We start from the raw sequence: 24,743 nt of genomic DNA, 5'->3' as shown, positions 1-24,743 counted from the left end.
CTTTTGGAGCTACAGCCATTGACGAAAAGTGTCAACATTTTTCACATTTTTCGAACTTTTGGATCATAGATTGAAAAGAAGGCTAACAATGCTCCCCACCCCACCCAATAGCATTTTTAGGGAAAAGAGCAAATAACCAACGCATCCTCTACCTCTGAAATGACGATTATCGACAATGACGACGTTTCTCTATACTGACTACTATCGTCAATTGAGGACGCTAAGCGCTTGATAGAAAATAGAAAATCCGAACACAATGCCTGAACTCGCAGGACTCGCACCTGGGAATGTCCGATCAATAACCCTTTCACTTAACCACTAGACTACCACATCGCTAACTGCCAGAAAATTTTTTTTTTCAATATGTCAATATTTTTTTCTTCCGAATAAACGTATAATATATAGATTAATAGCCAAGCCTAAAAGCGGAGCTCCCCTTTCTAACCCCAGAAAGCAATACATGTATAGTGTTTATGGAAATAATTATGCTTCTGCATAAAGTCCAAATTAATCGTCATTAGTGTGTACAGTTTAAAGTGATCAAACACCTCTGAGCTGACAGCAGTAAACAAACAAGCCTTGCAAACAAAAGCTAACAATTTTAATCAACAACTAAAACTGAAATTACATGCACAGTAATCTCTTTCACAACATTTTCCGTTTGACGGACAAACTTTACTCCCTCTCTCTTCAGTTCAGAACAACAGCAAAAATCTTTACAAATTAAAAAGTCAACCTAAAGTGTAGTAAATTCGCTTACTCGAATGCAATTTCACGGTCAAACTAACCAGCTCACAACCGGACACTTATTTCAGACAAAAAGCCTATAAACGTAATTATCGAAATATGTAAGAATCTCTGTCAACACGGAATTGCAAACGCTTTCAGGTCCTTTTTTAGCTAGTTCTACAAAATATGTGAGGCAGCGAGGCATAAGCTTATTATTAAAGAAGGAAAACTTTACCTTACCTGAAAGCTGACCGTTGTAAATAAGTGTTTTGTCTTTCGCTCTATTTTTCTCAGCTTTACGATGATTTTCTATGAAATTTTCTCTTCTTCTCCTTCCTCGGCTTTTCTCGAGGATTTCTTCGCTTAAAGTTCTCAAATTTCGTCGCCTCTTCTCTCGTGTTTTTTCCTGCTCTTTATCCCGTTGCTCGTCACTAATATGATTTCCGGCTAGAAAATGCCAAATGCAACACCCCACTGCCACGCGATTTCCCGCTAAGGAAAATTGCCCGAACCCTCCCGTCCCCAGAGGCTGTCCTGTCTCTCCACCTCCACCCCGACAGTCTGCACGAGCGGGCGGACGGACGGACGGACGGACGTGACGTCATAACCAAAATTTCTCGCATGGATGGATTTCCCAAAAAAACTTACCTACGGTTCTCCGCTGGCGCGCTTCCGCTTTTTTCACCCGGATAAGAAACACGTTTAAACAGGAGAAATGTCGGGTACCAAATCTCAAGAGAAGGCTACCCATTTTTGGGTAACCGTTATTGCAACTTGAAATATACGAGCAACATTTTTGTCATATTTCTCGCGCAGCAATGATAAAAACGTTGCATGGTGACGCAATCAAAACCCGACGAATGTTGAAAAACATTGTACTAAACACCAAATAACAAGTAGAACGTGATTTTACTTTTTGCACAAGTTGTACAAGTTTTCCCATGCGGCATTTTTCATTTCTGTTGCGTGACAAGTAACTTGTCACGCAAAAGATTTTGTGCGGTCATTTTTTTCTCGTGCCTGTCTTCTCCTCGCGCTCGAACAAACTAAGCGGAGATAGAGGGAATGTTCGTAGTCTACAATGCACTTTGCATGACATTAACGTGGAACGGCACTTTTGACTAAAGTGCTGCTGGTGTTTCTACGCCTTTAATAGCTCTCAACAACATCACCCTTACCCTGTCACAGAATTGACGTGTTCCTCAAGGTGGGCACATGCAGCTTCCAAGTGAATTGTGTTGATAGACAGCTGCACCAACTAAAAAAACAAAAATGAGTGTCCCATTAATCATCCTTATAGCCGTTGTGCCGTCATTTGTGTTATCTTCAAAAGTCTTTCGAGAAAAATCGTTGCCTAACGAACCAAATATTTTGGGTTGGGTGAATTTTTAAAGTGAATCAAGTATTGTTGTAATTTCACAAAGAGAAACACACCTGTGGAATTGAAAGTCCTGGTTTCCTGATAAGTGATGTGATGCAACCTAAGAGAAAATAGACGATTTTAGATCAACTTTCACTTCGGTTAAACAGACTTTACTTGGCATGAAAAGAAAAGATGGCCAACCGTCCAACGTCTTTCACGTCCAACGTCCAGAACGGTTCAATGACAATCAATGTACAGAAAACAACATAATGAAAATTGCTACTAAAAATACCGGGTTTTTAAAATAGCAGCAACCGAGCGTACCTTCACAGGAACAATTTCATCATACAAGACGGTGTGTTATTGGAAACCGGAGTGCCCGGAGAAAAACCTCTCGGAGTGGGGAAGAGAACCAACAAACTCAACCCACATTTGATGCCAAGTCTAGGAGTCGAACCCGGGCCACATTGGTGGGAGGCGAGAGCTCTCGCCACTGCGCCATTCCTTCTCCCCAAAATGTACAAATGGTCCACACACGGCACTAAAGATACACATGTACCTCTCCCGAACCGGCCATACTGAGTGGAAAAAAAAACAGAACCCCCTGGCACGGCCTCATAATTTCACTCACCATTCAGTGTTCGCGTTAGAAGCAAATTTGTCGACTTTCGTACTGAGTCTCCAATCTCGGTTTGGCTGAAAAATACAAACAAACAAACGAATAAGAAAGCTTTTGGCACCTACAGCTGTGGCACGGTTCCAGATTGACCTGCCAGAGTAGCATAAAGTATACTGATCACGAACGACTACTCAAATAACAAAACAAATGACGTGTTCTTCTCCGACTCAATTTAAGTGAAAGAGCTTGACTACACTATATGCTTAGGATTTAAATTTCTACCGTTGCCTTCTCTGCTATTACGCATGGGTTCCTTTTAGTCACAATTACGGTAGTAATGGCATTAAAATCAATTCTTCGCCTATATGTCGAAGTAGTTTCTAAATGACTGGCATATAGTGTAGGCCAAGAGCAAAAAAGTCGAGAGGTTAGTTTGGCCATGGGAACAAATACAGAAAATCAACATCACATCTCCAAGCATACATGCGATTCGGAGATCCCGTGTTCAAGTCCCCATGAAACCTCAAGCTGAAGTTGGTCAGGGTAGTTTATACCTCTTAAACTTCTCGGCTATGCTTGTAAATTGAATGATCGACTAGCCTGTCAGTCACCAGTTGTGATTCCTTCATTGGCCCTGAAAAGCCACTGAGGGAAGCGGTCAACTAAGTAAATAGATGCTTACATACAATGTAGTTTTGGGTTTACTTCGTCTATCAGGCAAAACCGAAGAAAATAAGTACTTCCAACGATCAACAGAGAGTGAGTCTACCGAAAAACGGAGTTCTTGTTGATGCACACGACGGTATTTTGGCAGTCTGTTCTTTTACAACAATGGAAACATAAATAAATATACAATAGACACCATTCCTACCTGACATTAAGGTTTTCATTGAATTCTAAACATGATTTAATGTAGTGTTTGACCTGTGGAAAAAAACGAAATATTAGTTCCTAAAAGGTGATAAAAAGTTATTTTCTGCCTGAGTAGGAGCCATGGCGAAACTTTACTTCATTGGGATGACTGACAAATCATATTATCGACGTACCTCTTTGTAAACGTTTATCATACCCTCGGAAAATGGCAAATACCTTGGAAAAGGACCCTGGCAGAATAAAAGAAATGGAAACATCAGGAACTAATTTTTGATGGAAGAAAAGCAGATATTCATGGCTGAAATAAAAACAAAAAATTATTAACACCTTGAATGCAGTAGGCCACTTAGCAAAGTTACCTTATAGAACGGCTATTTATCCCCTGTTAACTGGTCAAGTTGACGTTTAGAAAAGAATAATTTTTTAGTGGATGCAAAATTACATTTCTGGAATCAGACTTTGAGACGAAATTGCAATTATAATAGTTATTATTTCTTAATCAAGTGCCATACACTTGAAGTTACGGTGCTGATCAAAATTGTTTCCAACTACAAAAGAAGACTTGAAAACTACAACTTGTTTCTAAAATTGTGAAAATAACAATGCATAAACCAAATTATTAAATTTTCGACCTCGGATATTGCGTTTCTACACATGTAGCTTTCTGATTGGTTTACTCAATCTCAGTTATCAGCTCGTATACCATATGACCTAATATGGAAACTGATTGCATCATGTGTTTCCAAGCTGGAAACTAATTGGCTTTAATGTCCAAGTGTTCAGAATTTAACAATTAAATACAATATTATTCCATTCATGAGACTGGTTATACATGCACATTGTAGCCATCTTATATTCAATGCGCGCCCAAGGAATAATTGTTCATTATTTTCTAACTGACTGAAAAATGAACTGATTGGTTTCTAAACTAAAAGATACTGTGAATTCACTCGGACAAAGGGCTAACCCTTGAAACCTGAGCTTACAAACCTCTCTTACTGTAGTTCATAATTATACTTGCAGCATTAATTGGACGTTGCATTCATAGTATTAAACACTTCTAACATTCTTGCTAAAATAAGTTTAGTAAGGTATGCAGAAATTCAGCTCAAAACATGCATACCTGGGGTTTTTCTGAACTCTCAAAAGGAAACTCCTTTAAGACATCAGTATATTCACTCTCATTGTCACAGCAAATTGGTGAATAATTATCTTCATCAAAAATTTTCCTACATGACAAAACAAAGACAAAAAAAGTTGAACAACTGATATGCTGAACAACGTACAGCATGAGTCGTTTAAAATTCCAATCCTTTTGTTCTTGTCCTTTTCAAGCAATCAAGTTAATATGCCAGGTCAAAATAAAATTATACAGATTTAAGTTTTTATTATATATAGCTACATGCATAAAGCAGGATCATATGCAGCTAATACAGATCATTCAGCAAAGCAAAGCCAGGGTAAACAACCAACACTTTTCACCCAAAATTGGGTGGGAGTCTTGAAACCCTTGCCCTATTTCAGACCAAAATCTGTGATTTTCCCTACCCTATTTCAGACCTGACCAAAAATTTGATACCCAGTTTCACACCTATTTTCAGACATTTTCAGCTGCTACACAGTTGGTGTAATAATTTGAGAAGGGCATTCGTTAATGGTCTTGTCACCTCATGATGAAGAAATAGCTTCTTCTAAAAAACATACCCAAATCAAGACTTAGTGCACAAACCATACCCTATTTCAGACCAAATTTAATGGTCAAAGTCGATACCCTATTTCAGACCAAAACGGCTTAAAAATCACACCCTTTGGGGCCGCACATACCTATATAGCCCATATAAAGGAGTACCCCTCCCCCTTCCTGTGGCCTGCAGACCTGGCATACAGACCGAGCACAGCAAGGCTTGTGTGCCACAATCAAGAACCAAATCAAGACAGGACTATAAGTTCAACGTGGGAGGCGCAGTGGCCTCATGGTTAGTGTGCTCGACTCCGGATCGAGTGGTCCGGGTTCAGGTCTTGGCCGAGCACATTGTGTTCTGTTCTTGGGCAAGACAGTTTACTCTCACCATGCCTCTCTCCACCCAGGTGTATAAATGGGTACCCGCGATTTTTAATGCGAGGGGTAACTCTGCGATGGACTGGCATCCCATCTAGGGGGAAGTAGAAGTACTCCTAGTCGCTTCATGCTACAGAAACTGGAGATAAGCGTTGGCCTGATGAGCCTTCTAGGCTCGTAGCAGACTTTACCTTAACCTATAAGTTGAACAATACTTCTGTCAAATTATACATGTACATACTTGAATATAGCTTCCCAATCTTTAGACAAAATTTCATTGTACTGATGCCTAACAGAAGATAAAAAGAAAATCACAGTCCAGGGGTTTCATTAGAAGCCGGTCACCGGCGGTATACCACCGTCTGTTTGTCAGATTAGTCCAGGCATCTACTGCAAAAATTATTGAAACCCCTGCAGTCATAAAATTACCAATAAGCACTTAGTGAACTAAACAAGGCTCTGAACAAAAACATGCCAAGTGCCTTTTGGGTGTATGTTTTGTCCTTTTGCCAAAATAATTTAGGATAAGAAACTAAGTGCACATTATAGGCTGATTGAGGGGGCCATTACTGGCCATTTTTAAGTTCACCACTAAATCATGAAAGCAAAGAAAGAAGGCTCATCAACCTAAAGCCATATTAGTTATTCACTGACTGGGAGGTCCGTATAGGGAAAAAAAATTTTTCCCGAAACCAACCAAGGCTGGCGAATAACCTGTTTAAGAAGATGTCCTGGCTGGGAACCATTGCTTAAGGCTGGCCAGCGATGCTTAATATCAGAAGAGAAAATTTTAATAGAAGGCAATACCCCAATGATCGGTTGATATTGTTCACAATATTAGATCTTATTTATTTGTAAAGCAACACTGTTTACTTTTAAAAGCATTTAAAGGGCTTTCAAAAATCTATTTTTGGTCCTAATGCCAGCTCATCACACAAGCTCACGCAACCAGCTGGGCTACGTTAGCAGGAAAGATAAAAAAGTTCCACCTGCTCCCAGACCCAATCAGATTTCAGGATTCCCAGAATTCTGCCTGCTGGCACATTGTGAAAAAAGTAAAATGGTAAGATAACTGTACCTGTCCAGTACAATTCACAGTAAAGTATTTGGTAGGATACAGACTCACTACATGTGTACTGTATTTCTAGAATGGTGCATGAACACCACTGTCTATTATCAAACTCACAGTTAAATAGGAAGTTTTTGGACAAAAAAAAAGGAAAATGTTCAAGGCACTATAAATGGAACCAAATGAATGTAATGAATTACATGTAATTGTATGTAAGTTCAACTAAGATTTAATTTTTCACACTCCTTTTTAACATTAGTCTTTACAGCTCACCTCATTTCCAAAAGAACATCAAAAATTTTCTTTACATTAAATCCAAAACCCTAAATACAAAAGCCATGAAATTAATGCCACTTTCTTAAAGTGATACAGTACTGTGCAAAAGCAAGTTGACAGTCTCGACTCGATCCTGGCGAGAATCGGGGATCAAGAATTGAGTCGAGGATCGAGACTCGATTCACTCGAAATCAAACTCGATCCTCAACACTCGACTCTCGCAAAATCACCGATGCAAAACATTGTCAATTATTCATACTTGATTCAACTTTCGCAAAAGCATTACTTTTCGATTAAATAACAACAGGAACTGTTTAATAGGAAAACGAGATAGCGGCTATCGTTCCTGTGTGTCCTCTCTTCAAAACTACAATCTTATGTTTTCGATTAAAATATAAAAGCAAGACAGTGAGCTTTACCTCGCGATGGATTTTATCGTAAATCGAATGTAAATTTCCAATGTAAACATTGAGAGGTATTTGCATACCGCATGCCTAACCAACTTACTTATGCACGGTACTGTACTATCACAAAAATAAAAAGGAATTCCCTTTGGACTGTTAGTGTGAATGTTACACACCATGATAGACACTAGTTAATTTCAGTATTTTGGCATTGCAGGAGTAAATTAATGCCACTGAGAACTTAAAATTAAAGCACTTCAAAAAAGGGTTCAATACATGAAGGTTCACAGGCTTTAACCAATTGACTCCCAAAGGTGAGACTTAAATAATAGATTTTACTCTGTCTAACGCCAGACGAAATTTACTCAATCATCAATGGGCTAATTAAAATAAGAATTGTTTACTTTAAAATTAATAATTTATAATAATGTACATCAGACACGTACCGACAAAGTGTGACAGAACCATACAATGAGCTCTTTTACTTTAATGAGAAGCGATGGGTCTTCACAATATGCCTGAGTGAAAAGATTAAAAGCCCTCATTTCTTAGCTGAGATCATCAAAGAGGAAATTCAGACAATGGCAGAAAAGGATGCAACACACTGACATGTACAGTGTAGCAATGACATTCTCTTTTCTGTCATGTTTCTCACAAATGAATGACAACTTTTTTACTATCATTCTAGTTGACAATGTACATGTATGATTATAAATGGAGTACCTACAGCTGTAAGTTAATTTACAGTCATGCAAGAGTACCAGTGCATCAAAATTAGTAACAGTTACCCTAATTGACTAGAAAAATAAACCAGATGAGTGACAACATTGATTGATAATTATAGCCACTACTAAGTGTTTCCAGAAACCCATAAGGGTTGAAACGTGTAACGTGCGTTCACAGCTTCCGAATATTCAGTGCGAACTGATTGGTTGAATGTTTCAGTGCTAAGTACCATATTTGGAAACCCCTCGCTCTTGTTGTTCCAAATATGGTACTTAGCAAATTGAATATTCTGAAGCTTGTTTCCCAGAACACAAGGGGCCGTTACACGTTTCAACCCTTATGGGTTTCTGGTGTTTCATCATACAACTTCTTTAGACACCTTGAGTGCTCCGGAACAATATATAGTTATTGTCTTTATAAAAAGCTACAGGTATTTAATATGCTGTTCCAGTTTTCTGCATGGTTGGACATTAAATTTAAAATGGTTAAACATGACCAACCCCTCTATACATGTAAATAATTAATGCTCTTCCAGCCACACCTACACTAATGCATTATTATTGACCACATTCTCTATAATAGTTTTTCTCAATAGTTTTACAAAGAAAATCTGTCAAAAATCCCAACAGGGGGGGGGAAGGGGGGGGGGAGTGTGTTAGGCAACTAGATGACTATTCTCAAACACAACTGAGAAGTTATATTCTTCAGCTACTGGAGCCTAATGACCACTCCAGCAGTCTGACATCATCAATGTCTGAAATCAACTAAAGGCCAAGGCCGAGACTGATAACAAAAACAAAGGTTTTCATTCGTAGGGAAGCCAAATCCAACATTAGAACAGTCTTTTGCTCTCTAACTTAAAACATTTAATAATGAAAGTCAAGTAGATCTTTGCAAAGAAACTAACGTAGAAAATCATGCATTATTGCAGATTGTCTTACCGACTCGGTGCACATCAGGAGTACAGGAGCAATCTTTGCAGCTGCCATATCCCAAAGATCGTCAACCGTTGACCTGTAAAAACAACATCAGTATCAAAAACTTTAGAGAGAACATTACAAAACCTAAGAGTTTAACAAAAGCATAACCTTATACAGCTACGGCATGCAGCTTCATGTTGATATTAAAACAAATATAATAATTATTGATCAAGCAGTATAAGGTTAAAAGAAAGTTGACTTTATACTTGCATTTAAAATCAAAATTAAAAAGTAAAATGCATTCAATGGGGTTAAATGTAGTTTAACAAAGTTAACAACAAAGAGCAACAGTGGTCTGAGCCCATCGATCATCTAAGAGCAGTCAGCAGTGTTTGGCACATGCATATGCTCTTCAAGTCGCTTAACCACATGGTAATTCATTGGACATTTTGCAGCCACTTTGTGCTGTGCTTGTACCGTTGGGCTTTTGCTTCTCATGTTCAGCTGAGAACGAAAAGAAAAAGCAAAACACAACACAAGGAAAAAATATCAAAAGATTGGTGCTGGTGTTTGTTTGCCAGTTATTAATTTTTTTATAATCCATGCCATGCCTCGCCAGAGCAACAACAGTTTAATAGCTGCAGACGATTTGTCTCCTCTGCTAACCTCACTGGTTTCTAGCTCTCTAGTCGCTTCTTCTCCCAATTCCGTGGTGTCTACTCTTTTATCAATGACTTCTACAGCTGTCGGAAAGCATTATTGTTAGATAGTGTTTCATCCCTGGCGATAGCTAAAGTGATGAATGATTCTTTGCTGGCCATGTTGTCCAGAGTTTTGGCAGCCTTGCAGGGTCAAAGCAATTTAGCATGTTTGGCAGTTACATCGCCTGGCAGCACATGAGTTTTGCACTTGGTGAGCATAGCTCCATCTTCATTGGTGTCATCAGCTCCCTTTCTTTCCGCATTTGGTGAACAGTCTTTTTCAGCAGGTATCATAGTCCCTTCGTTTATTTTGACTTTTTCTACATTGGCTGACCCATTTTGCAGTTTTCTGCCTTTATTGCCATCACACGTTGCCAATCATGTCGGCTTCTAGCCCTTCTTTGTTATCGTCTTCATCTTTATTATCTGTTTCTAGGCGAGATGTCATCATTGGTCCAGGATATTCTCTTATACCTTCCAAGCTGGTATCAAAAATCACTTCTAGCCTTTTGTGGATCTCGCAAATTTCCTACCTGACAACTTGGATGGCAGATTGGTTTTCACTCCCTTGACAAAGCATTTATTGGAAATTACCAACATTCTCACCTGGGTGGAGGCCTTTTCCATTTATTCCTTTGTCTTGTGTAGCTCTCACCCTTCTAGGTGGCCTGACTTGTTGCAGTACCAGTTGCTGATTTTAAAACAGCCAAGAAATTTCCAGGTCAGGAATGGAAGAGTTATGATAAATATGGCCTTCAGAAAGGTTGCTGCGGCTTCAGGATTGAGGGACTGGTCCCCCTCCCTCCACCCTTTCTCCTCAGGGGTTAAGGTTGATAATAATCCCAAGTCTTCACAAGTCTGCTATTCGTGGAATGCTGGTGAATGTCAGTGACCGTTAGGTCAATGTTGCTTTCGCCACATCTGCCAATTCTGCAGTGGTGAGGACCGTGGTCGTCTTTGCCCATTTCAGTCAAAAACACAACCCTTGCAGTCTCATCATACATGTAGGTCCCCTACCCTATCACGTACCAAGCATCAACGTAGACTGTTGTGCAGGGAAGGCTGGAAATGGTTTGTGAAGGGATAATAATGAGATCTTCATCTCCTTGTTTTAGTGGCCATCTAGTTACAGTTGTCAGTTCTGGTTGCATTAAGGTTGTTCCACAGTCAGTTAGAGCTGCTCCCTCCCCCTCCCCCCTTCCTCTCCTGTGGATCTCTGGGTCATGTTTTCTGACCACTGCACCATCCATCTCTTGGTTTGCATGATGGCTTTCATGCTGGCTGTGATTCTTTGTTAGTGTGTCATTATATTCAGTGGTTGGGAACATGCCGCCGGCTCTACTTGGCAGATCTGACAGCCTACAGCATAACAGGGGACCTCCTGAAGATTATCCTCGAGACCCTGGATCTCACCAATAAAGAGCACATCATGTTTTGGGCAGCCTGCTGCCTTGGTTTTTTTGAGTTATCTGAGCAGAGGAGTTTACAGTGAATTCTCCCTTTGACCAAGAAGTTCATCTCACCGCAAAAGACCTTGCCCCAGTTGGTGAAACGACGGATAGCGCTATTTACCAGATAAATCACTATCCAGTGGCTAAAGACGTCTAGCAAAACCAATTGCTAGTGGACAATGATTTATCCAGTGGATAGCGCTATCCATTGTTTGAACAACTGGGGCCTGCAGGTTAACTCCCATTTTTGTGTGTATACGTTAATTCAAGACTGATCCATTCTGACATGAGTGTTTTGTTTATTTGGGCTGTGCTTCATCCTCCATGTGTCCAATCTCGGCCCTTTGTTCATTCCTTACTCTTCCTGGTTCCAGTTATGGCCCACTTTTTCAACACCTGGACTGTCTCCCTTGACTCGTCAGTCCTTGTCATCTTTTGTTTAATCCAAGCTGTTATCCACTGGCATATCACAGGTACATGTACCTTCTCACAACAAAGCTTCAGAATTGGGGCAGCAACTTCAACACCTCAAACAGGCTTCCCTGACCACTTAATAAAGATGCTTGGGTTGGGCAGTGGTTCAGTGATGACTATCAGCTCTGCACTGTATATCAGGACACCTGTGGCATCCCTTGTTAGTTTGTCTGTTTGTTTAGCTTTATAGGTGTGGAGCAGCTGCAGGTGTAGGAGTGTGGGTGCCTCAGGTTTGGTAGTCTCAGGGCTCTGGCTCCCTCAGCCATGAGACCCCTTTGTCTCTAGCAGCTTTTCTTAATCCAGAGCTCCTTCAGCTTGGCATGGGGGGTCATGGCTGGGATGCAGTAATTGCTAGTCACGGGAGCGTTACTTGGTCGAGGGGTTGGCTGGCTGGCCTCCAGTGGGAGCCCCTGGGCATACATGTATCCCAGGCATCCAACCTTCATTTAGGGATGCAGTTGTTAAATGCAGTTAAATGTAGTTTAACCCTTTGACGTCCAAACCGGCCAAAACCAGTCAGACTTAGTATTTTACTCTGTCTAACGCCAGATGATTTTACTTGTCAATGGGGAGCCCCTGCGAGTCAATGGGTTAACAAAGTAAACACAAAGAGTGGCAGGGGTCTGGCCCGGTTGATCATGTAAGAGCGGTCTGCAGTGTTTTGGCATAGGCGCATGCTCATTGATTCGCATAACCACAGGGCAATTCCTCGAACATTTTGCATGCCACTTTTTGCCATGCTTGTGCAGCTGGGCTTTTGATTCCCCCCTCCCCTCCCTACTTCCACTGTTTATCAGTATGAGAGGTGCCTGGATGCCTGGCCTGGGGGCTCATGGCAGGGTTGTGGGGATTGCCGGCCATGGGAGCATTGCTTGGTCGAGGGGCTGGCTGGTTGGCCAGCTATCAGTGGAAGCCCCTGGACATATTCCAGGCACCCAACCTCCAATTAGCAATGCAGCTGTTAATTTGCAGGGAAGATTAATTTGAGACGAATACACTAAGACTGTTATTTTTACCCTTAGTTTACCGGTACTTTACTTTCTCTTACTTTTCTTTTCAATTCAATCTATTTTTTCCCTACTAAGGGGGAAAGGGGTATTCTTGAGATTGAAAAAGATCTGGAGCAGCCACAGCATCAGTCGACGAACCAAAGTCAGGCTATATAAGACACTAGTGAAGCCAGTCTTGATGTATGGCTGCGAGACATGGAAGATGAATAAATGTGATGAAAATAAAATCGATGCCTTCCAAAGCAGATGTCTTAGATGGATATTTAAGATACGTTGGCACGAAAGAATTACAAACAAAGAAGTCCTGAAGATGGAAAACTCAGTGAGGATGTGCGAAGGAGAAGATAAAAATTCATCGGCCACATCACGAGGCAAGAACTGCATTAACCTGGGCCCCAGGATGGGGGGGGGGGGGCAAAAACAGGGAAGACCAAGGACAACATGGAGAAGGCCGGCAGGGAGAGAAGGAGAAAAAGCGGGATGGAAGAACTGGAGTGAGGTACAAATGACAGCGGCTGACAGAGATGGTTGGCGGGATTGTGTTGAGGCCTTATGTGCCACATGGCAAGAAGAAGATAGGTATTAAACAGGTAAGGGTGGATGTACCAGTTGTTAACCCATTGATCCTGAAGCAGCAGCCTGATTGACAAGAAAAATCATTTGGCTTTAGACAGAGTTAAAGCTATCAAGTCTCACTCTCAGAAGGCAATGGGTACCTTAAGGAGATACTGCAATTTTAGTTTGTACATGTAGTATTCTAAACTGCTTCAATCTGCTTTTAAGTTTAAATTTAACGTTAGGATATAACCGTATGCATTGAATGTACAGCAGTTATATGCTGACGAAATAAATATAGAGGGGTTATTAAATGTTAATGCATTAGAAACTACTGTCATAATGTATGTGAAAATGACAGAACAACAAATGTTGCAAGTAATTCTAACTGATTCACGGTTTTTTAGGCCCAAGTTGTTCAAAAGGTGGAAAGCAGTGTTATCTATGGGATAAATCCCTATCCAGCCCATAAAGCAACTACAACATTTGATAGTGTTCATCCACTGGATACAGCGTATGTGATTCACCATGAATTTTTTAACAATAAAGCCAGGTTTCTGATCAACATTTTTACAGTAAGTGCTTTCCAAGGCAGTGTTCACAATTATTTTAAGACCTGCAAATACCCTTAGTCTAGCTCATAACCTATGCCTGACACTTATTACACAAGTCTGCATCCTGGGGTGTAGTGATGGCACAGTGTGACCCAGGTTCGATTCCCAGACTTGGCATCATACATGTATGTGGGCTGAGTTTGTTGGTTCTCTACTCTGCACCGAGAGGTTTTCTCTGGGTACTCCGGTTTCCCCTCTCCTCAAAAACCAACATTTGACTTGATTTGTGTTAATTGTTAATTTCAATTTACAGAGTCCCCAATTAGTGCTTCAGCGCTAGAACGACTCGACGCTTAAATAAAGTTCCTTTCCTTTCCTTTCCTGAAAAGTGCCTATCACCTCGAGAAGCGTGTCCACTTAATTTATTCTCTGAAATGGTCCGAAATATATTATGTACATGTTCCTAGAACCTTTTTATTGAAAATTCACTTTTTATTTTTTTTGAAAGGAGAGAAAAAAGATTATACTTGAGTAAAAAAATTATCATAACTGGGTGATGAAAAGGAATGGGTTCGATACCGGGTTGACATCATAAATTACTTTGCTTCACAAAGAAAGATCACAAGCCAAAGCAGTCTTTGATGTCAACCTTATATCGAACACATTCATTGCTCGGTTTTGGATCAAAGTATGACCACTTTTCCTATCTTTCAAAGTGAATAAAAAAGTTAATTTTCAATTGAAAGGTTCTACTGTAAAAACAACGCAACGTATTTAGGACGATTTTGAAGAATAAATAAAGTGGAAAAGTTTGTTCAGGTGATGGGCACTTTAAGATGGTAACTGCATTACATAAATATGGGTAATCAAATGGTGACTAGTGAAATTAGAGGGAAATTTTTATTTGATTTTGGGCAAAACGCAAGTGAAAGTATTCCCTAATTTCACGAGTATACCACTATTTTGATCAGCTGTAAAATGGGTGACAAATGACGTTCATAAGATGCCATTTTGGCACTGTAGGAAAAGTTGCCATGGCAGCATTGTAATTTCACAAATGAAATTATAAATTAACACTGAAATTTTGCACCAAAATTACGGAGTAATTTGTCACCCATGTTTAATTAACATTTAGCTCAATAATTTTACTGTACATACCTTGTCACCAATTCCTTGGTTGTGTGGAGAATTATATCCTCAACGACAAAAAACCTTTACACACGAAAATAGCAATAAGTAAACAGTAATATTTAATGTCACTACTTGTAGGAACACTGAACACACTGAAGCCTACATCGTGTACATGTAACAATTATATTTTATTATTGTCATAGCTTTTGCTGTCTTTGATGGTGATTTATACAATGTACATGCACATGAACACCCAAGAAAGTCTGAATGAACTACTTAATTGTAAAGAGCTCACAGGTTGTTAATTAACTTTCTGTTTTGTGTTTGTGCTGCAGATTTTGCTTATCAGCCACAGATTATTACTATGACTAAAATCATGCGATGAATAATAATTACTGGGAAAGCAGGTGTCATCAAACTTACCCAACAATCTGATGAAAATAAGCTTTGTATGCCTCTAGGTTTCCATCCTGTTTCAATAATAATAATAATAATAATAATAATAATAATAATAATAATAATAATAATAAAATATTAGACTAACTCCATCTAGAATATCTCGCCTTTAATCTGAATCATCACCATAATTCCTGTTATCATATCAAATTAAATTTTCAGTCACCCTTACATGTAACATAATCAATGTATCCAACATAAAATTAAATAGTTTTCTCTAACTAGTCTAAGTTCAATTTTGATTTTACCTTTGTTTTGAGATTATCATGTCAAATTAAATTTCAGTCACATATGTATGTAACATCAATGTATCCAACATAAAATTAAATAGAAGCTTTTGTATGTTATGTTCAATTGTATGTTATTCAAAATTGTTTTCTCTAAGTAGTCTAAGATCAATTTTGATTTTACCTTTGTTTGAGATTATATGATAATGAAAGAAAAATTCGAAGTGAACTGGTTTCAAAAATTATAAACAAGAAAAAAAATTGAACCACAATAAATTATACATATACAGTCCCTGCAATGGAGCAATGTCAACAAGGTTTTACAGTGTATGTGATTTACATTGCCTACTGATTTTGAAAAGTGATAGAAGAGATACATACAGATGTACAGTGTATGCAGAAATACATTGTATAAATTATGAGCTTGTACATGTACATGCATCATTACAAACTTTTTTGCTGTAAAACGCCTTTGAGAATAATAACTATAATTATTATTACTGCACATATAAAAAAAAATTATCAAATGAACAGAAAATGAAACCTACCCTTATTCCATGATTAGGCTCTAGGGCAAGTCGGGATTGTTTTTTCCTTTGTTTGCGGTAATAGTTTTCAAAGGTTTCCCTTTCTCCCTGGTTAAATTAAGACAAATGAATTAGCTTCAGTAAAAAAATAGCACTAATACTGTAATTCTACTTGACAATGTACCTTTGAGCAACTACAGAATACATGGCCACTTGTGAAGGCATATTTCTCAAGCGGCTCGATGACAATCGGCAGTCGAGTTTAGTAACCCTGTTACTTTTGTAACTCTGTGACTCTGTTACCTCTGTGACCCTGTTACCTTTGTAACTCCGTCACTTTGTTACCTCTTTTAGTGGCTCTGTGGTTCGACAGCTCATCAGTCGCGTTCGGTGATGAAAGTAACCTCATTACCTTTGTAACTCTGTTACTTTGTTGCCTCTTTTACTGGCTTGACGGCTCGTCAGTCGCATTCAGTAATGAAAGAACGAGTAAGGTGTATATTTTAGTGGCTCCGAGGATCGGCAGTCGCCTTCAGTGATGAAATGTTAGAAGAGTGCTTACATTTTGTAGGCCTAATCACTGAAACCAGCGCTTTGGCTTAATCAGTAAATGAGTGCTATTTTCTTCACATGATCTCGTGAAAAGTGTAGTTAGGGTTAGGGTTAGGCTAGACAGAGTTATGGACCCTTCAAACTATTGGTCCGTGGCCTACATCAACATAAATTTTAGAATGGGGTTATAAGGCTAAAAGATTTACAAACTCAGTGATAACTAGAATATAGGTATCATTTTAAAAATAACACTACACTTACAACAACAGTGAAGATGTACAAGCACTTGTATACAGGAGAGAAATCTACCAAATCCTGGGCAGACTTGTCCAACTCCTATCAAATGAAAAACACTGTAAGTATCTTAATAGCAGGGCTCTTTGCCGCCTGGGGCAGAGCGCCACACTTAAGAGAATTATTGTCAACCTTTTTTTGTTTAGTAGTCATGTGACTGACCGAGCGTAAGTCCGTCCGTCCGTACAGACTCTGGGGGAGGAGGATGGGGGACTAGAGAGGGAATGGAGGGGAGTCTTGCGAATGTAGCTTTGAGGTGCAGATAGGCAAATTTTCTTGGCGGGAAACTCTTGTGCAGCCCGCATTTATCCCACTGACCTTCGTCACTTTTGAATTTAAAGAGTTTTAACCATTAGTGACGAGCAATGGAATAAAGAGCAGGAAAGAGCACGAGAGAAGAGGCGACGAAATTTGAGAAATTTAAGTGAAGGAAGCCTTGAGAGAAGCCAGGGAAGGAGAAGAAGAGGAAATTTCATTGAAGAACCGGCCATAAAGCTGAGAGAAATAGAGCAAGAGACAAAACACTTATTAATTTTACAACGGTTAGCTTTCAGGTAATGTTTTCCTTCTTAACGCATGCCACGCTGCTTCACATATTTTTTAAAACATACTAAAAAAACAAAGAAGGCCTGAAAACGTTTGCAATTCTTTGTTGACAGAGAATCTGGCATATTTCAACAATCACACACCAAGTTGCCATTCAAGCTTACGACTGTCCACACTAAATTAACCCTTTCACTCCTGTATGGTTCTGCATTGATGGATTTTAGTGTTGAAAACATATTAATTAATTAGGGTTAGGGTTGGTTAACTGTCATATTAACTGTAAGAGTTGTCAGAATACTGTAGGGCAGGTCGACCGCAATTTGTACCAGCATGATCAGTTTGTTGAGTGTCCTTGTGTTTTCAGAAGAAAGAAGATAAGATGTAGTTCGCGTATGCTGCGTCATTTGGTTCCTTTTTTCTTGGAGCTTTCTTCGAAACATTCTTTGAAATTTCACACCAAAATTAAGGAGTAATTATTTGTCACCCATGATATTAATGGACGCAGGTGTAACTCCTCTGAGCACCAACTTACTTCATCTTCCCCTTTTTTCTTCAAACCAATACCAGGCATCAGTGTCAGGTTGTTCTTCTGTATTGCCTAATGAAACACAGTTACCAAAAATATTATTATCAGACATTTCGAAAAGAGGGTAGTTACAGGAAAACTCTGCTTGACGGATAGTGGGTGCCAGTTATCAATTTTACTTAACCTACCTGACTAGTTTTGCAAAAAGAATTTTGTTTTAAAAGTATCTTTGTAAACCAACCTGCTTCATAGCAACCCAGCTTTTCTGAGACCTTCCTGATTTTCTCAAGGAAATCCTGCAAAGAAAACAAAATCTCCAAGATGCACTGACGTAAAATCAAACATCCTTAAATACAATATAATTATTTGACGTTGAATTTAAAGCAGTAAGCATTGTTTATTGCTAATATTACCCTCAGGTCAGCCAACGATGCCTCTTTAATATGCTCTCTTAATACAGGAATACTCTCTTGCATGATCTCTGCAAATCTAAATCTACCAATCACACAAAACAAACTATTAACTAAGCCGAGCATACAGCAGGTACAATACTTGTTAATCCAATAGCCCTTTTCATGGTCAGGTTTTCTCATTTGCATTACAATAAATTATAATCTAGCATGACTGTATGTGAGGCAATTTCACACTATTTTGTAGTTTTAACCCGAAATTGCCTTGCATTCATGTTAGATTACATTGTAATGGAAATGAGAAAAGCGAACCGTGAAATTAGGGCTATTGAACCACTAACACAAAGAATTCTTTTAAAACAGGAATAACTTCTTTCACAATCCTTGGAAATCTAACTCAACCAATCAAACAATAAGATTATTGTAGGCTACAAGAGGGAAACATACATGTACAAGTCAATTATTAAATGATTGGACAAATTTTGTCCACATATATGCAGTTAACACAACGATACAGTAAATAATAATTCTATCTGATGCCACACACACACACACACACACACACACAGAATACCTTTTTATCCGTGGTAAATAAGTGTGCTCCAACTGTTCAAGCGTTTTCAGGGCTGGGTAATACCTGCAGGAAAAATCCTTATTAAAACACAATATCTACACCGTAACAAATTAATGTTACTTTTTCTTGCAAGGCCACAATTAAAAAACAACCTATTCCGAAAAGGTTGTCACCTTTAAAAAACGTGTTTTGGTCATTATCAAACTTCATCAACTCTAACTGCAATAGGAAAGCCAAGAAATGTGATAACGATAACATATGACAATGTAATAACAAGTGAAGCTATGATCTTCGCAGTTATGAGCGCAATTTTTGCAATTGCGTAGAGAAGTCTGAAAAATTCAGGACTTCAACGGGGTTTGAACCCGTGGTCACGGGGTCACGGGTTCAAACCCCGTTGAAGTCCTGAATTTTTCAGACTTCTCTACGCAATTGCAAAAATTGCGCTCATAACTGCGAAGATCATAGCTTCACTTGATTTCATATCCGCAGTTCATATATGATTCACTTCATATACCATTTCATCAATGTAATAACACTTTACAAGATACAATGCACACTCCAGCCGGCCAGACAACTAATTTTAAGTTCCAGTGAGATAAATAACGTAGTTCTTGTGGATGTACAGTACAAGTAAGGAAGACGTTTTGATCAGAACAATATAAGCGTCCAGAACATTCAAACTCAGATAATTTTTTTCTGTACAATTGGCATGCACATGTACTGTACATGCATTTCCAAAAAAAAAAAAGAGAAGCCCACCTTCTGTTTTTCATCTGGTCTTTAAGTTTTGTATACATCTCTAAAACTGAAAGGAAACAAAACATAAATATACTACTTCCTGGGACTTTCAGGAATACTTTTCATAAAATCTCTTAACTTGTGGGCATCGTGGATTGTATTGTCAGTCATGAGATGTGGGGAACAAATGCATGCATGGTGAGAGTGCATGTACATTGTATTTATTTGGTTTTGCACAATAGACCTAATCGGCTAACTCAATGTTGTACCCAATTCAAATCTCCCGGGACTAAGATTCTTTGTGTATTGTATTTGCATGATAATGTAGCATTCATATTTAAATGACATGGAAATACCTGGAACAAAACGTTTTATTCCCAAAGGGTTTGAATTGGGTACAACATTGAGTTAGCCCATTAGGTCTATTCTTGTTTAGATCAATCAAATTAATTTTCATATTTTCTTTGTTGGAAATTAATTATAATATGAAGCAATAGGAATGTAAATTTGCATTGTTTCATAATTATTACTACTGTAGTTTGATATACATTACCTGGCAAACAAACGCTCAGGATTTCTATTGCAGATACAATATTTCTTTGGGTTGTTCGACATTGAATCAAATTTTCACACTTGCTTGTCAGCTAAATATTTAAAAGACACATGGTAAACAATTCAAGTAAAATGTACAAACTTCAAACAAAACCAATATTAATGACCAAGTTGAGTTTTAACCCAGAGCGTTTCCCTGGGTAGAGATTTTGACATGTATGCATTGCACTATGTTCGGGAATTTGACATGCCTGCCTTATTGGAACACAGAGATGAGTTATCCTTGGTTTTGATGGGACTTCTCTGGTTTTCCCAAATTTTCTAGACACCATGGGTGAAAGAAAGGTAAGCGAATCCGTCTTCAGGGACGGATCCATACCGGTTGACACCGTTTTACCAAAGTCAGTCAGAAACACAGGAAAGGGGACTTTGGAAAGTTAAAATCTAAAAAATTCCCCGGGGAGCATGCCCCCTGAACCCCTTAAAAACTTTTTCGTTGTTTGGAAACCAGTCATTATTTTATCCTAGATCCGCCCCTGGTCTTGTCTTTTTGTAAATAAGGACCATCACTTCTATCAGTCCTTGCTGGAGTGTTCACAAGTACAAGAATGTTTCTTTCTACTTTTTTTCGTGAATGCTTTTTGTACATTTCTACATGTACATATTCATGAATTTTCCAATCTATGATTGTGCATGCTTGATTGATTTGAAAGTTGGTTATATTGGTAAATGTTAGGTTCTTGTTCAGTACCATGAGCAGCGGAAAGGTTTCGAGTTACATGACAAATTTCCATCGGCTGTTAAAAAGGAATTTGAAAAAGACAGTGAAGAACAATGGTGTTCCAAGAATGTGAATCTACTGAAAAGTTACTCCAGGGGCTTAACATTCATAGGTGCATAACACTCACCCGCTCACCCACGCGAGTGTCAGAACTGTTTTGGCGAGTACTTATCAAGAATCACTGGCCTGATTTGGCGAGTACCATTTTCATATGTAAAATACATTATTTAACCGTAACTTTTCACTTTCTGCTTTAAAATAAGTACAATATCTTCAAGCAATAGCTAAAAACTCTGAAATCTCCAACAAACTTGGTTCGCAACCAGACAAAAATGACTTCCTTTTGGGTGATTGTTACATGATGGATGTACATGTACTTGTACAAAGTAATACCTCTGGCGAAATGTGGGAAAATGGACATTTCCTGCCGCTATTACCCACACATACTTTGCTTTGAACAGTTTGTGTACATTCACTGAGTTTTAAATGTGGTCATGTCTTCCTATCAAAAACACATAACATTTGATAAGAATACTACTTAGTCTAGTGATCGGAATACCACTCCTCTTCTAATTCTGGAACTCCAGTTTAGGAGTTTAGGAGTCAATGGGTTAAGCAAACAACGCTCATTCATACCCACCTCCCGTCCAGATTCCTGCATCGCTTCATTCACTTCTTTCACTCTCATCTGTATCAAAGTACATGTAAGAGAAAGTGTTACATGTACGATCAGCTCTCATTATTATACTATGAGAAAACCTTTCATTACTACATAAACACTATAAGTAAATTTAATGCTATGGTCATTTTTACAAATGAGGCTAAATTTCAAGCACCCTGTCCTCCCCTAGTGAAGGTTGGGTGAGGAGGGTGATGCCAGGGCTGGGATCATTCACTTCAGTCTATTTACTTTTTTAACCAAAACCCATGCCAACATGATTCAAATCTTTACTGAAAGCACTGTATATTGGCGTCAAGTGTGGGCTAATATTGGTACCCATTATAGACTGCAAACTTCAAGAGACTTTGGTCAAATACTGACATGTTTTCTTTATATGCTTCTTTCAACTTTTATGCTGAATCTCAATTTCTTTTTTTATTCTTGTTTAACTTAGCATGAAGTAATATTTTATTTTGCCTCTGCGGTCATTAGAGCTTATTTATTTTATCAATATCGATTTTTAAAAAAACACAAAAGAATAAGTGTGCCCTAATGCATTTCATCATGTGCAAGAATGCGTTACATTCTGGAAGTTTTTCCAGACAATGGATGACAATTATTATTTTCAAATCTTATCACTACTTGTGAAATAAGGGTTTTTTTAACTACTGAAGAAGCCAGAAGTTCCTGATGAATTTGACAATTTCTCTCTCTATATTGGAAGACTTGTCAGATAATGAATCGAAAGTAAGGGTTAGAAATTTTATCGCGTATCTAACGAAAGCAGAATTACATGTACTTATACATGCACGATTGCATCCTGCAGGAAATAACGCGGTGATAGTGATGATGGAAACGGTGTTAAAATACCTTTAATTTCCGTGCTTCACCACGCACTTTAAGCAACTCGTTTACGGATTCAATGAAGCCTTGGTAGTGATAATTACACATCCGTTCGATGTCCTTGTCATGAACTCGGATGCGTTCCTCCAGCTTGTCCATGAATTCGGTGTGCTGTTCTCCATCGTAAACAGCTCTACAAAACGTAATCAAGGGAAAATAAGGGACAATAAAGTACACATCTCTTATACTATCTCAAAACACAGCAGACATTTCCTTTGTATATCAAGGGATATAATTTTCACGAATGACATTTAAATTCTTACCGTAAAGTTGGTCCAAGGAGACCATCGCTCGATTCAATCTCCGCCAAGAGGTGCTCCGCATGAGAGCTTGAGACCGTAGATTCTGCAGCCATCGCTGTTTAAATGGCGGCTTGGTAAAACTCAAGTTATATGAGGCTGCCAGAAAACCCATCCGAGGAAAACATCCGCCATGTTGAAATAATCTGGATTAATTTGGGCATGCGTGACAGCTGTTTCCGCTGCCTCGTCTTAGCGCAAGAAGTACCTACAGATCCTGGGAACCAAATAACAAGAAAGTGTTGGACGGAAGCGGGAAGATCTGTAAGAGGAACTTTTCGCCGGTGATCTTTTATCTTTGAAGAAGCTTTTAGGCCAGATGTCTGAGAAGTCAGTTAACGCTCCTATTGCGGCACCTCTTGAAGAAAAACCAAAGCAAGAAAAGAAAAAGCTAAAGCCGTGTTGTGCGTGTCCTGAAACGAAGAAGGTTCGTGATGCCTGTATTGTCGAACGCGGAGAGGAAAATTGTGGCGAACTCATTGAAGCACACAAAGAGTGCATGAGAAAGATGGGATTCAATGTTTAACATGAAGAACGACTGATTTTAAATTTTAAAATGGTGAAGTTATGCAACTTATCTCTTGCATACGTCATATAAGGTACACTGTATTGTTCACACTTGCGGATGTGACAAGATAGTGCTGTTGTGCTGCAAGGAAGCATTTGCCAGGTAAACTCAAGACTTGAAGCAGCAAAATCCAAACTGACAGTTAGAACAGAAAACGTGGGAGCCAAGTGCAGTGAATGAGTTACTGAATCACATTCTTGTAGGCACAGGCAACCCATAAATAACAACAAATAGAGCAGTCCATATTGTCTTGGCACACACTTCATCCTCTGTTGTTCAGTTTGCTTTAGTTCAAGTCTGTGGGGTACAGAATCAAAAGCTAAACTACATTACGCTACAGTTAAAAATTCAATTATAAGAAAAGATGATGTGAAGCGACTTCAAAGAAGAAGCCAATGGCAACAGCAAGCAAAACATCACTACAAATTAAAACCTTTTGTTTTCATAAGAATATTACGATTTTTCCATCTTGTTCACATTATACAATATGGGCGAAGTACTATCGTATCCTATAACTGGTTTGGTACAAGAAGCTTTGAAGTAAAGATACAGGTAGAAAATGAACTATATTGTTGTAAACTCACCTTGTCATCAATACGGTATACCTTAAATTTGGCTATTTCATGTTGTTGTTTAGTAGATCACATAAAATGTAAAGGTAAAAAATGTAAATGATTTGTTTATAGTGGAAGTGCTCTTAGATATCAAGCTAGTTCACAGGCACCCCACTGTTAATAATCTGAACGAAACAATAAAAAAAAAAATATGTAACAGAAACATGATTAAGAACCCCAGGTGGCAGGAGGCAACCAGTTCGTTATATACAAAGGGTGGTAGAGTTGAATCCAGGACAACCGGAAAACAAATCCAAACCAGTGGTTAGAACGGGATTTGAACCCGGGGCAACTGCATGCAAACCCAACACCGTAACTACTGGACCTCACTGACTCCCTACATCAAAGAAATGCCAAAAATAAAAGTGTCACATGCAGCACAATAATAATTATTTTATCTCTTTTATCCTATAGTATTCTTGTTGTGAAGGAATAACCACCCAGTAAGAATTTCCCTGCTATTTGCAATATTTATTTAATTTGTGCTTCATAGTCATTTTACTGGTAATAACAATGTTGTGTGCAAAATTCAAATTTTCTCTACATTTACCTCATTTTGCACACTCTCTGTAAGATTTAGATGTTTTAATTTTTTATA

The 24,743-nt window shown here is 38.7% G+C and overlaps 1 protein-coding gene across 1 annotated transcript in view; it reads right to left on the bottom strand.

The window, feature by feature from the left end:
* The window catches only part of LOC138007257 (exocyst complex component 6B-like), a 32,140-nt gene extending 9,017 nt beyond the window's left edge, over positions 1–23,123 (bottom strand). The window contains 24 exon segments of the mRNA XM_068854059.1: positions 1,908–1,987; positions 2,164–2,210; positions 2,724–2,788; positions 3,583–3,635; positions 3,758–3,814; positions 4,708–4,813; positions 5,885–5,932; positions 6,986–7,035; positions 7,839–7,910; positions 9,060–9,132; positions 14,942–14,995; positions 15,338–15,384; positions 16,146–16,232; positions 16,938–17,012; positions 18,049–18,114; positions 18,284–18,296; positions 18,298–18,338; positions 18,456–18,537; positions 19,027–19,089; positions 19,789–19,834; positions 20,321–20,411; positions 21,741–21,788; positions 22,632–22,797; positions 22,928–23,123. Of these exon segments, the coding sequence (XP_068710160.1) occupies positions 1,908–1,987; positions 2,164–2,210; positions 2,724–2,788; positions 3,583–3,635; positions 3,758–3,814; positions 4,708–4,813; positions 5,885–5,932; positions 6,986–7,035; positions 7,839–7,910; positions 9,060–9,132; positions 14,942–14,995; positions 15,338–15,384; positions 16,146–16,232; positions 16,938–17,012; positions 18,049–18,114; positions 18,284–18,296; positions 18,298–18,338; positions 18,456–18,537; positions 19,027–19,089; positions 19,789–19,834; positions 20,321–20,411; positions 21,741–21,788; positions 22,632–22,797; positions 22,928–23,019 (1,622 nt within the window). The 5' untranslated portion in view covers positions 23,020–23,123.
* Between the last annotated feature and the right edge of the window lie 1,620 nt (positions 23,124–24,743).

This window comes from Montipora foliosa, chromosome 6 (genome assembly GCF_036669935.1).
Source record: "Montipora foliosa isolate CH-2021 chromosome 6, ASM3666993v2, whole genome shotgun sequence".
Classification (NCBI taxonomy): domain Eukaryota; kingdom Metazoa; phylum Cnidaria; class Anthozoa; order Scleractinia; family Acroporidae; genus Montipora; species Montipora foliosa.
This window is presented reverse-complemented; position numbering and strand designations above follow the sequence as displayed.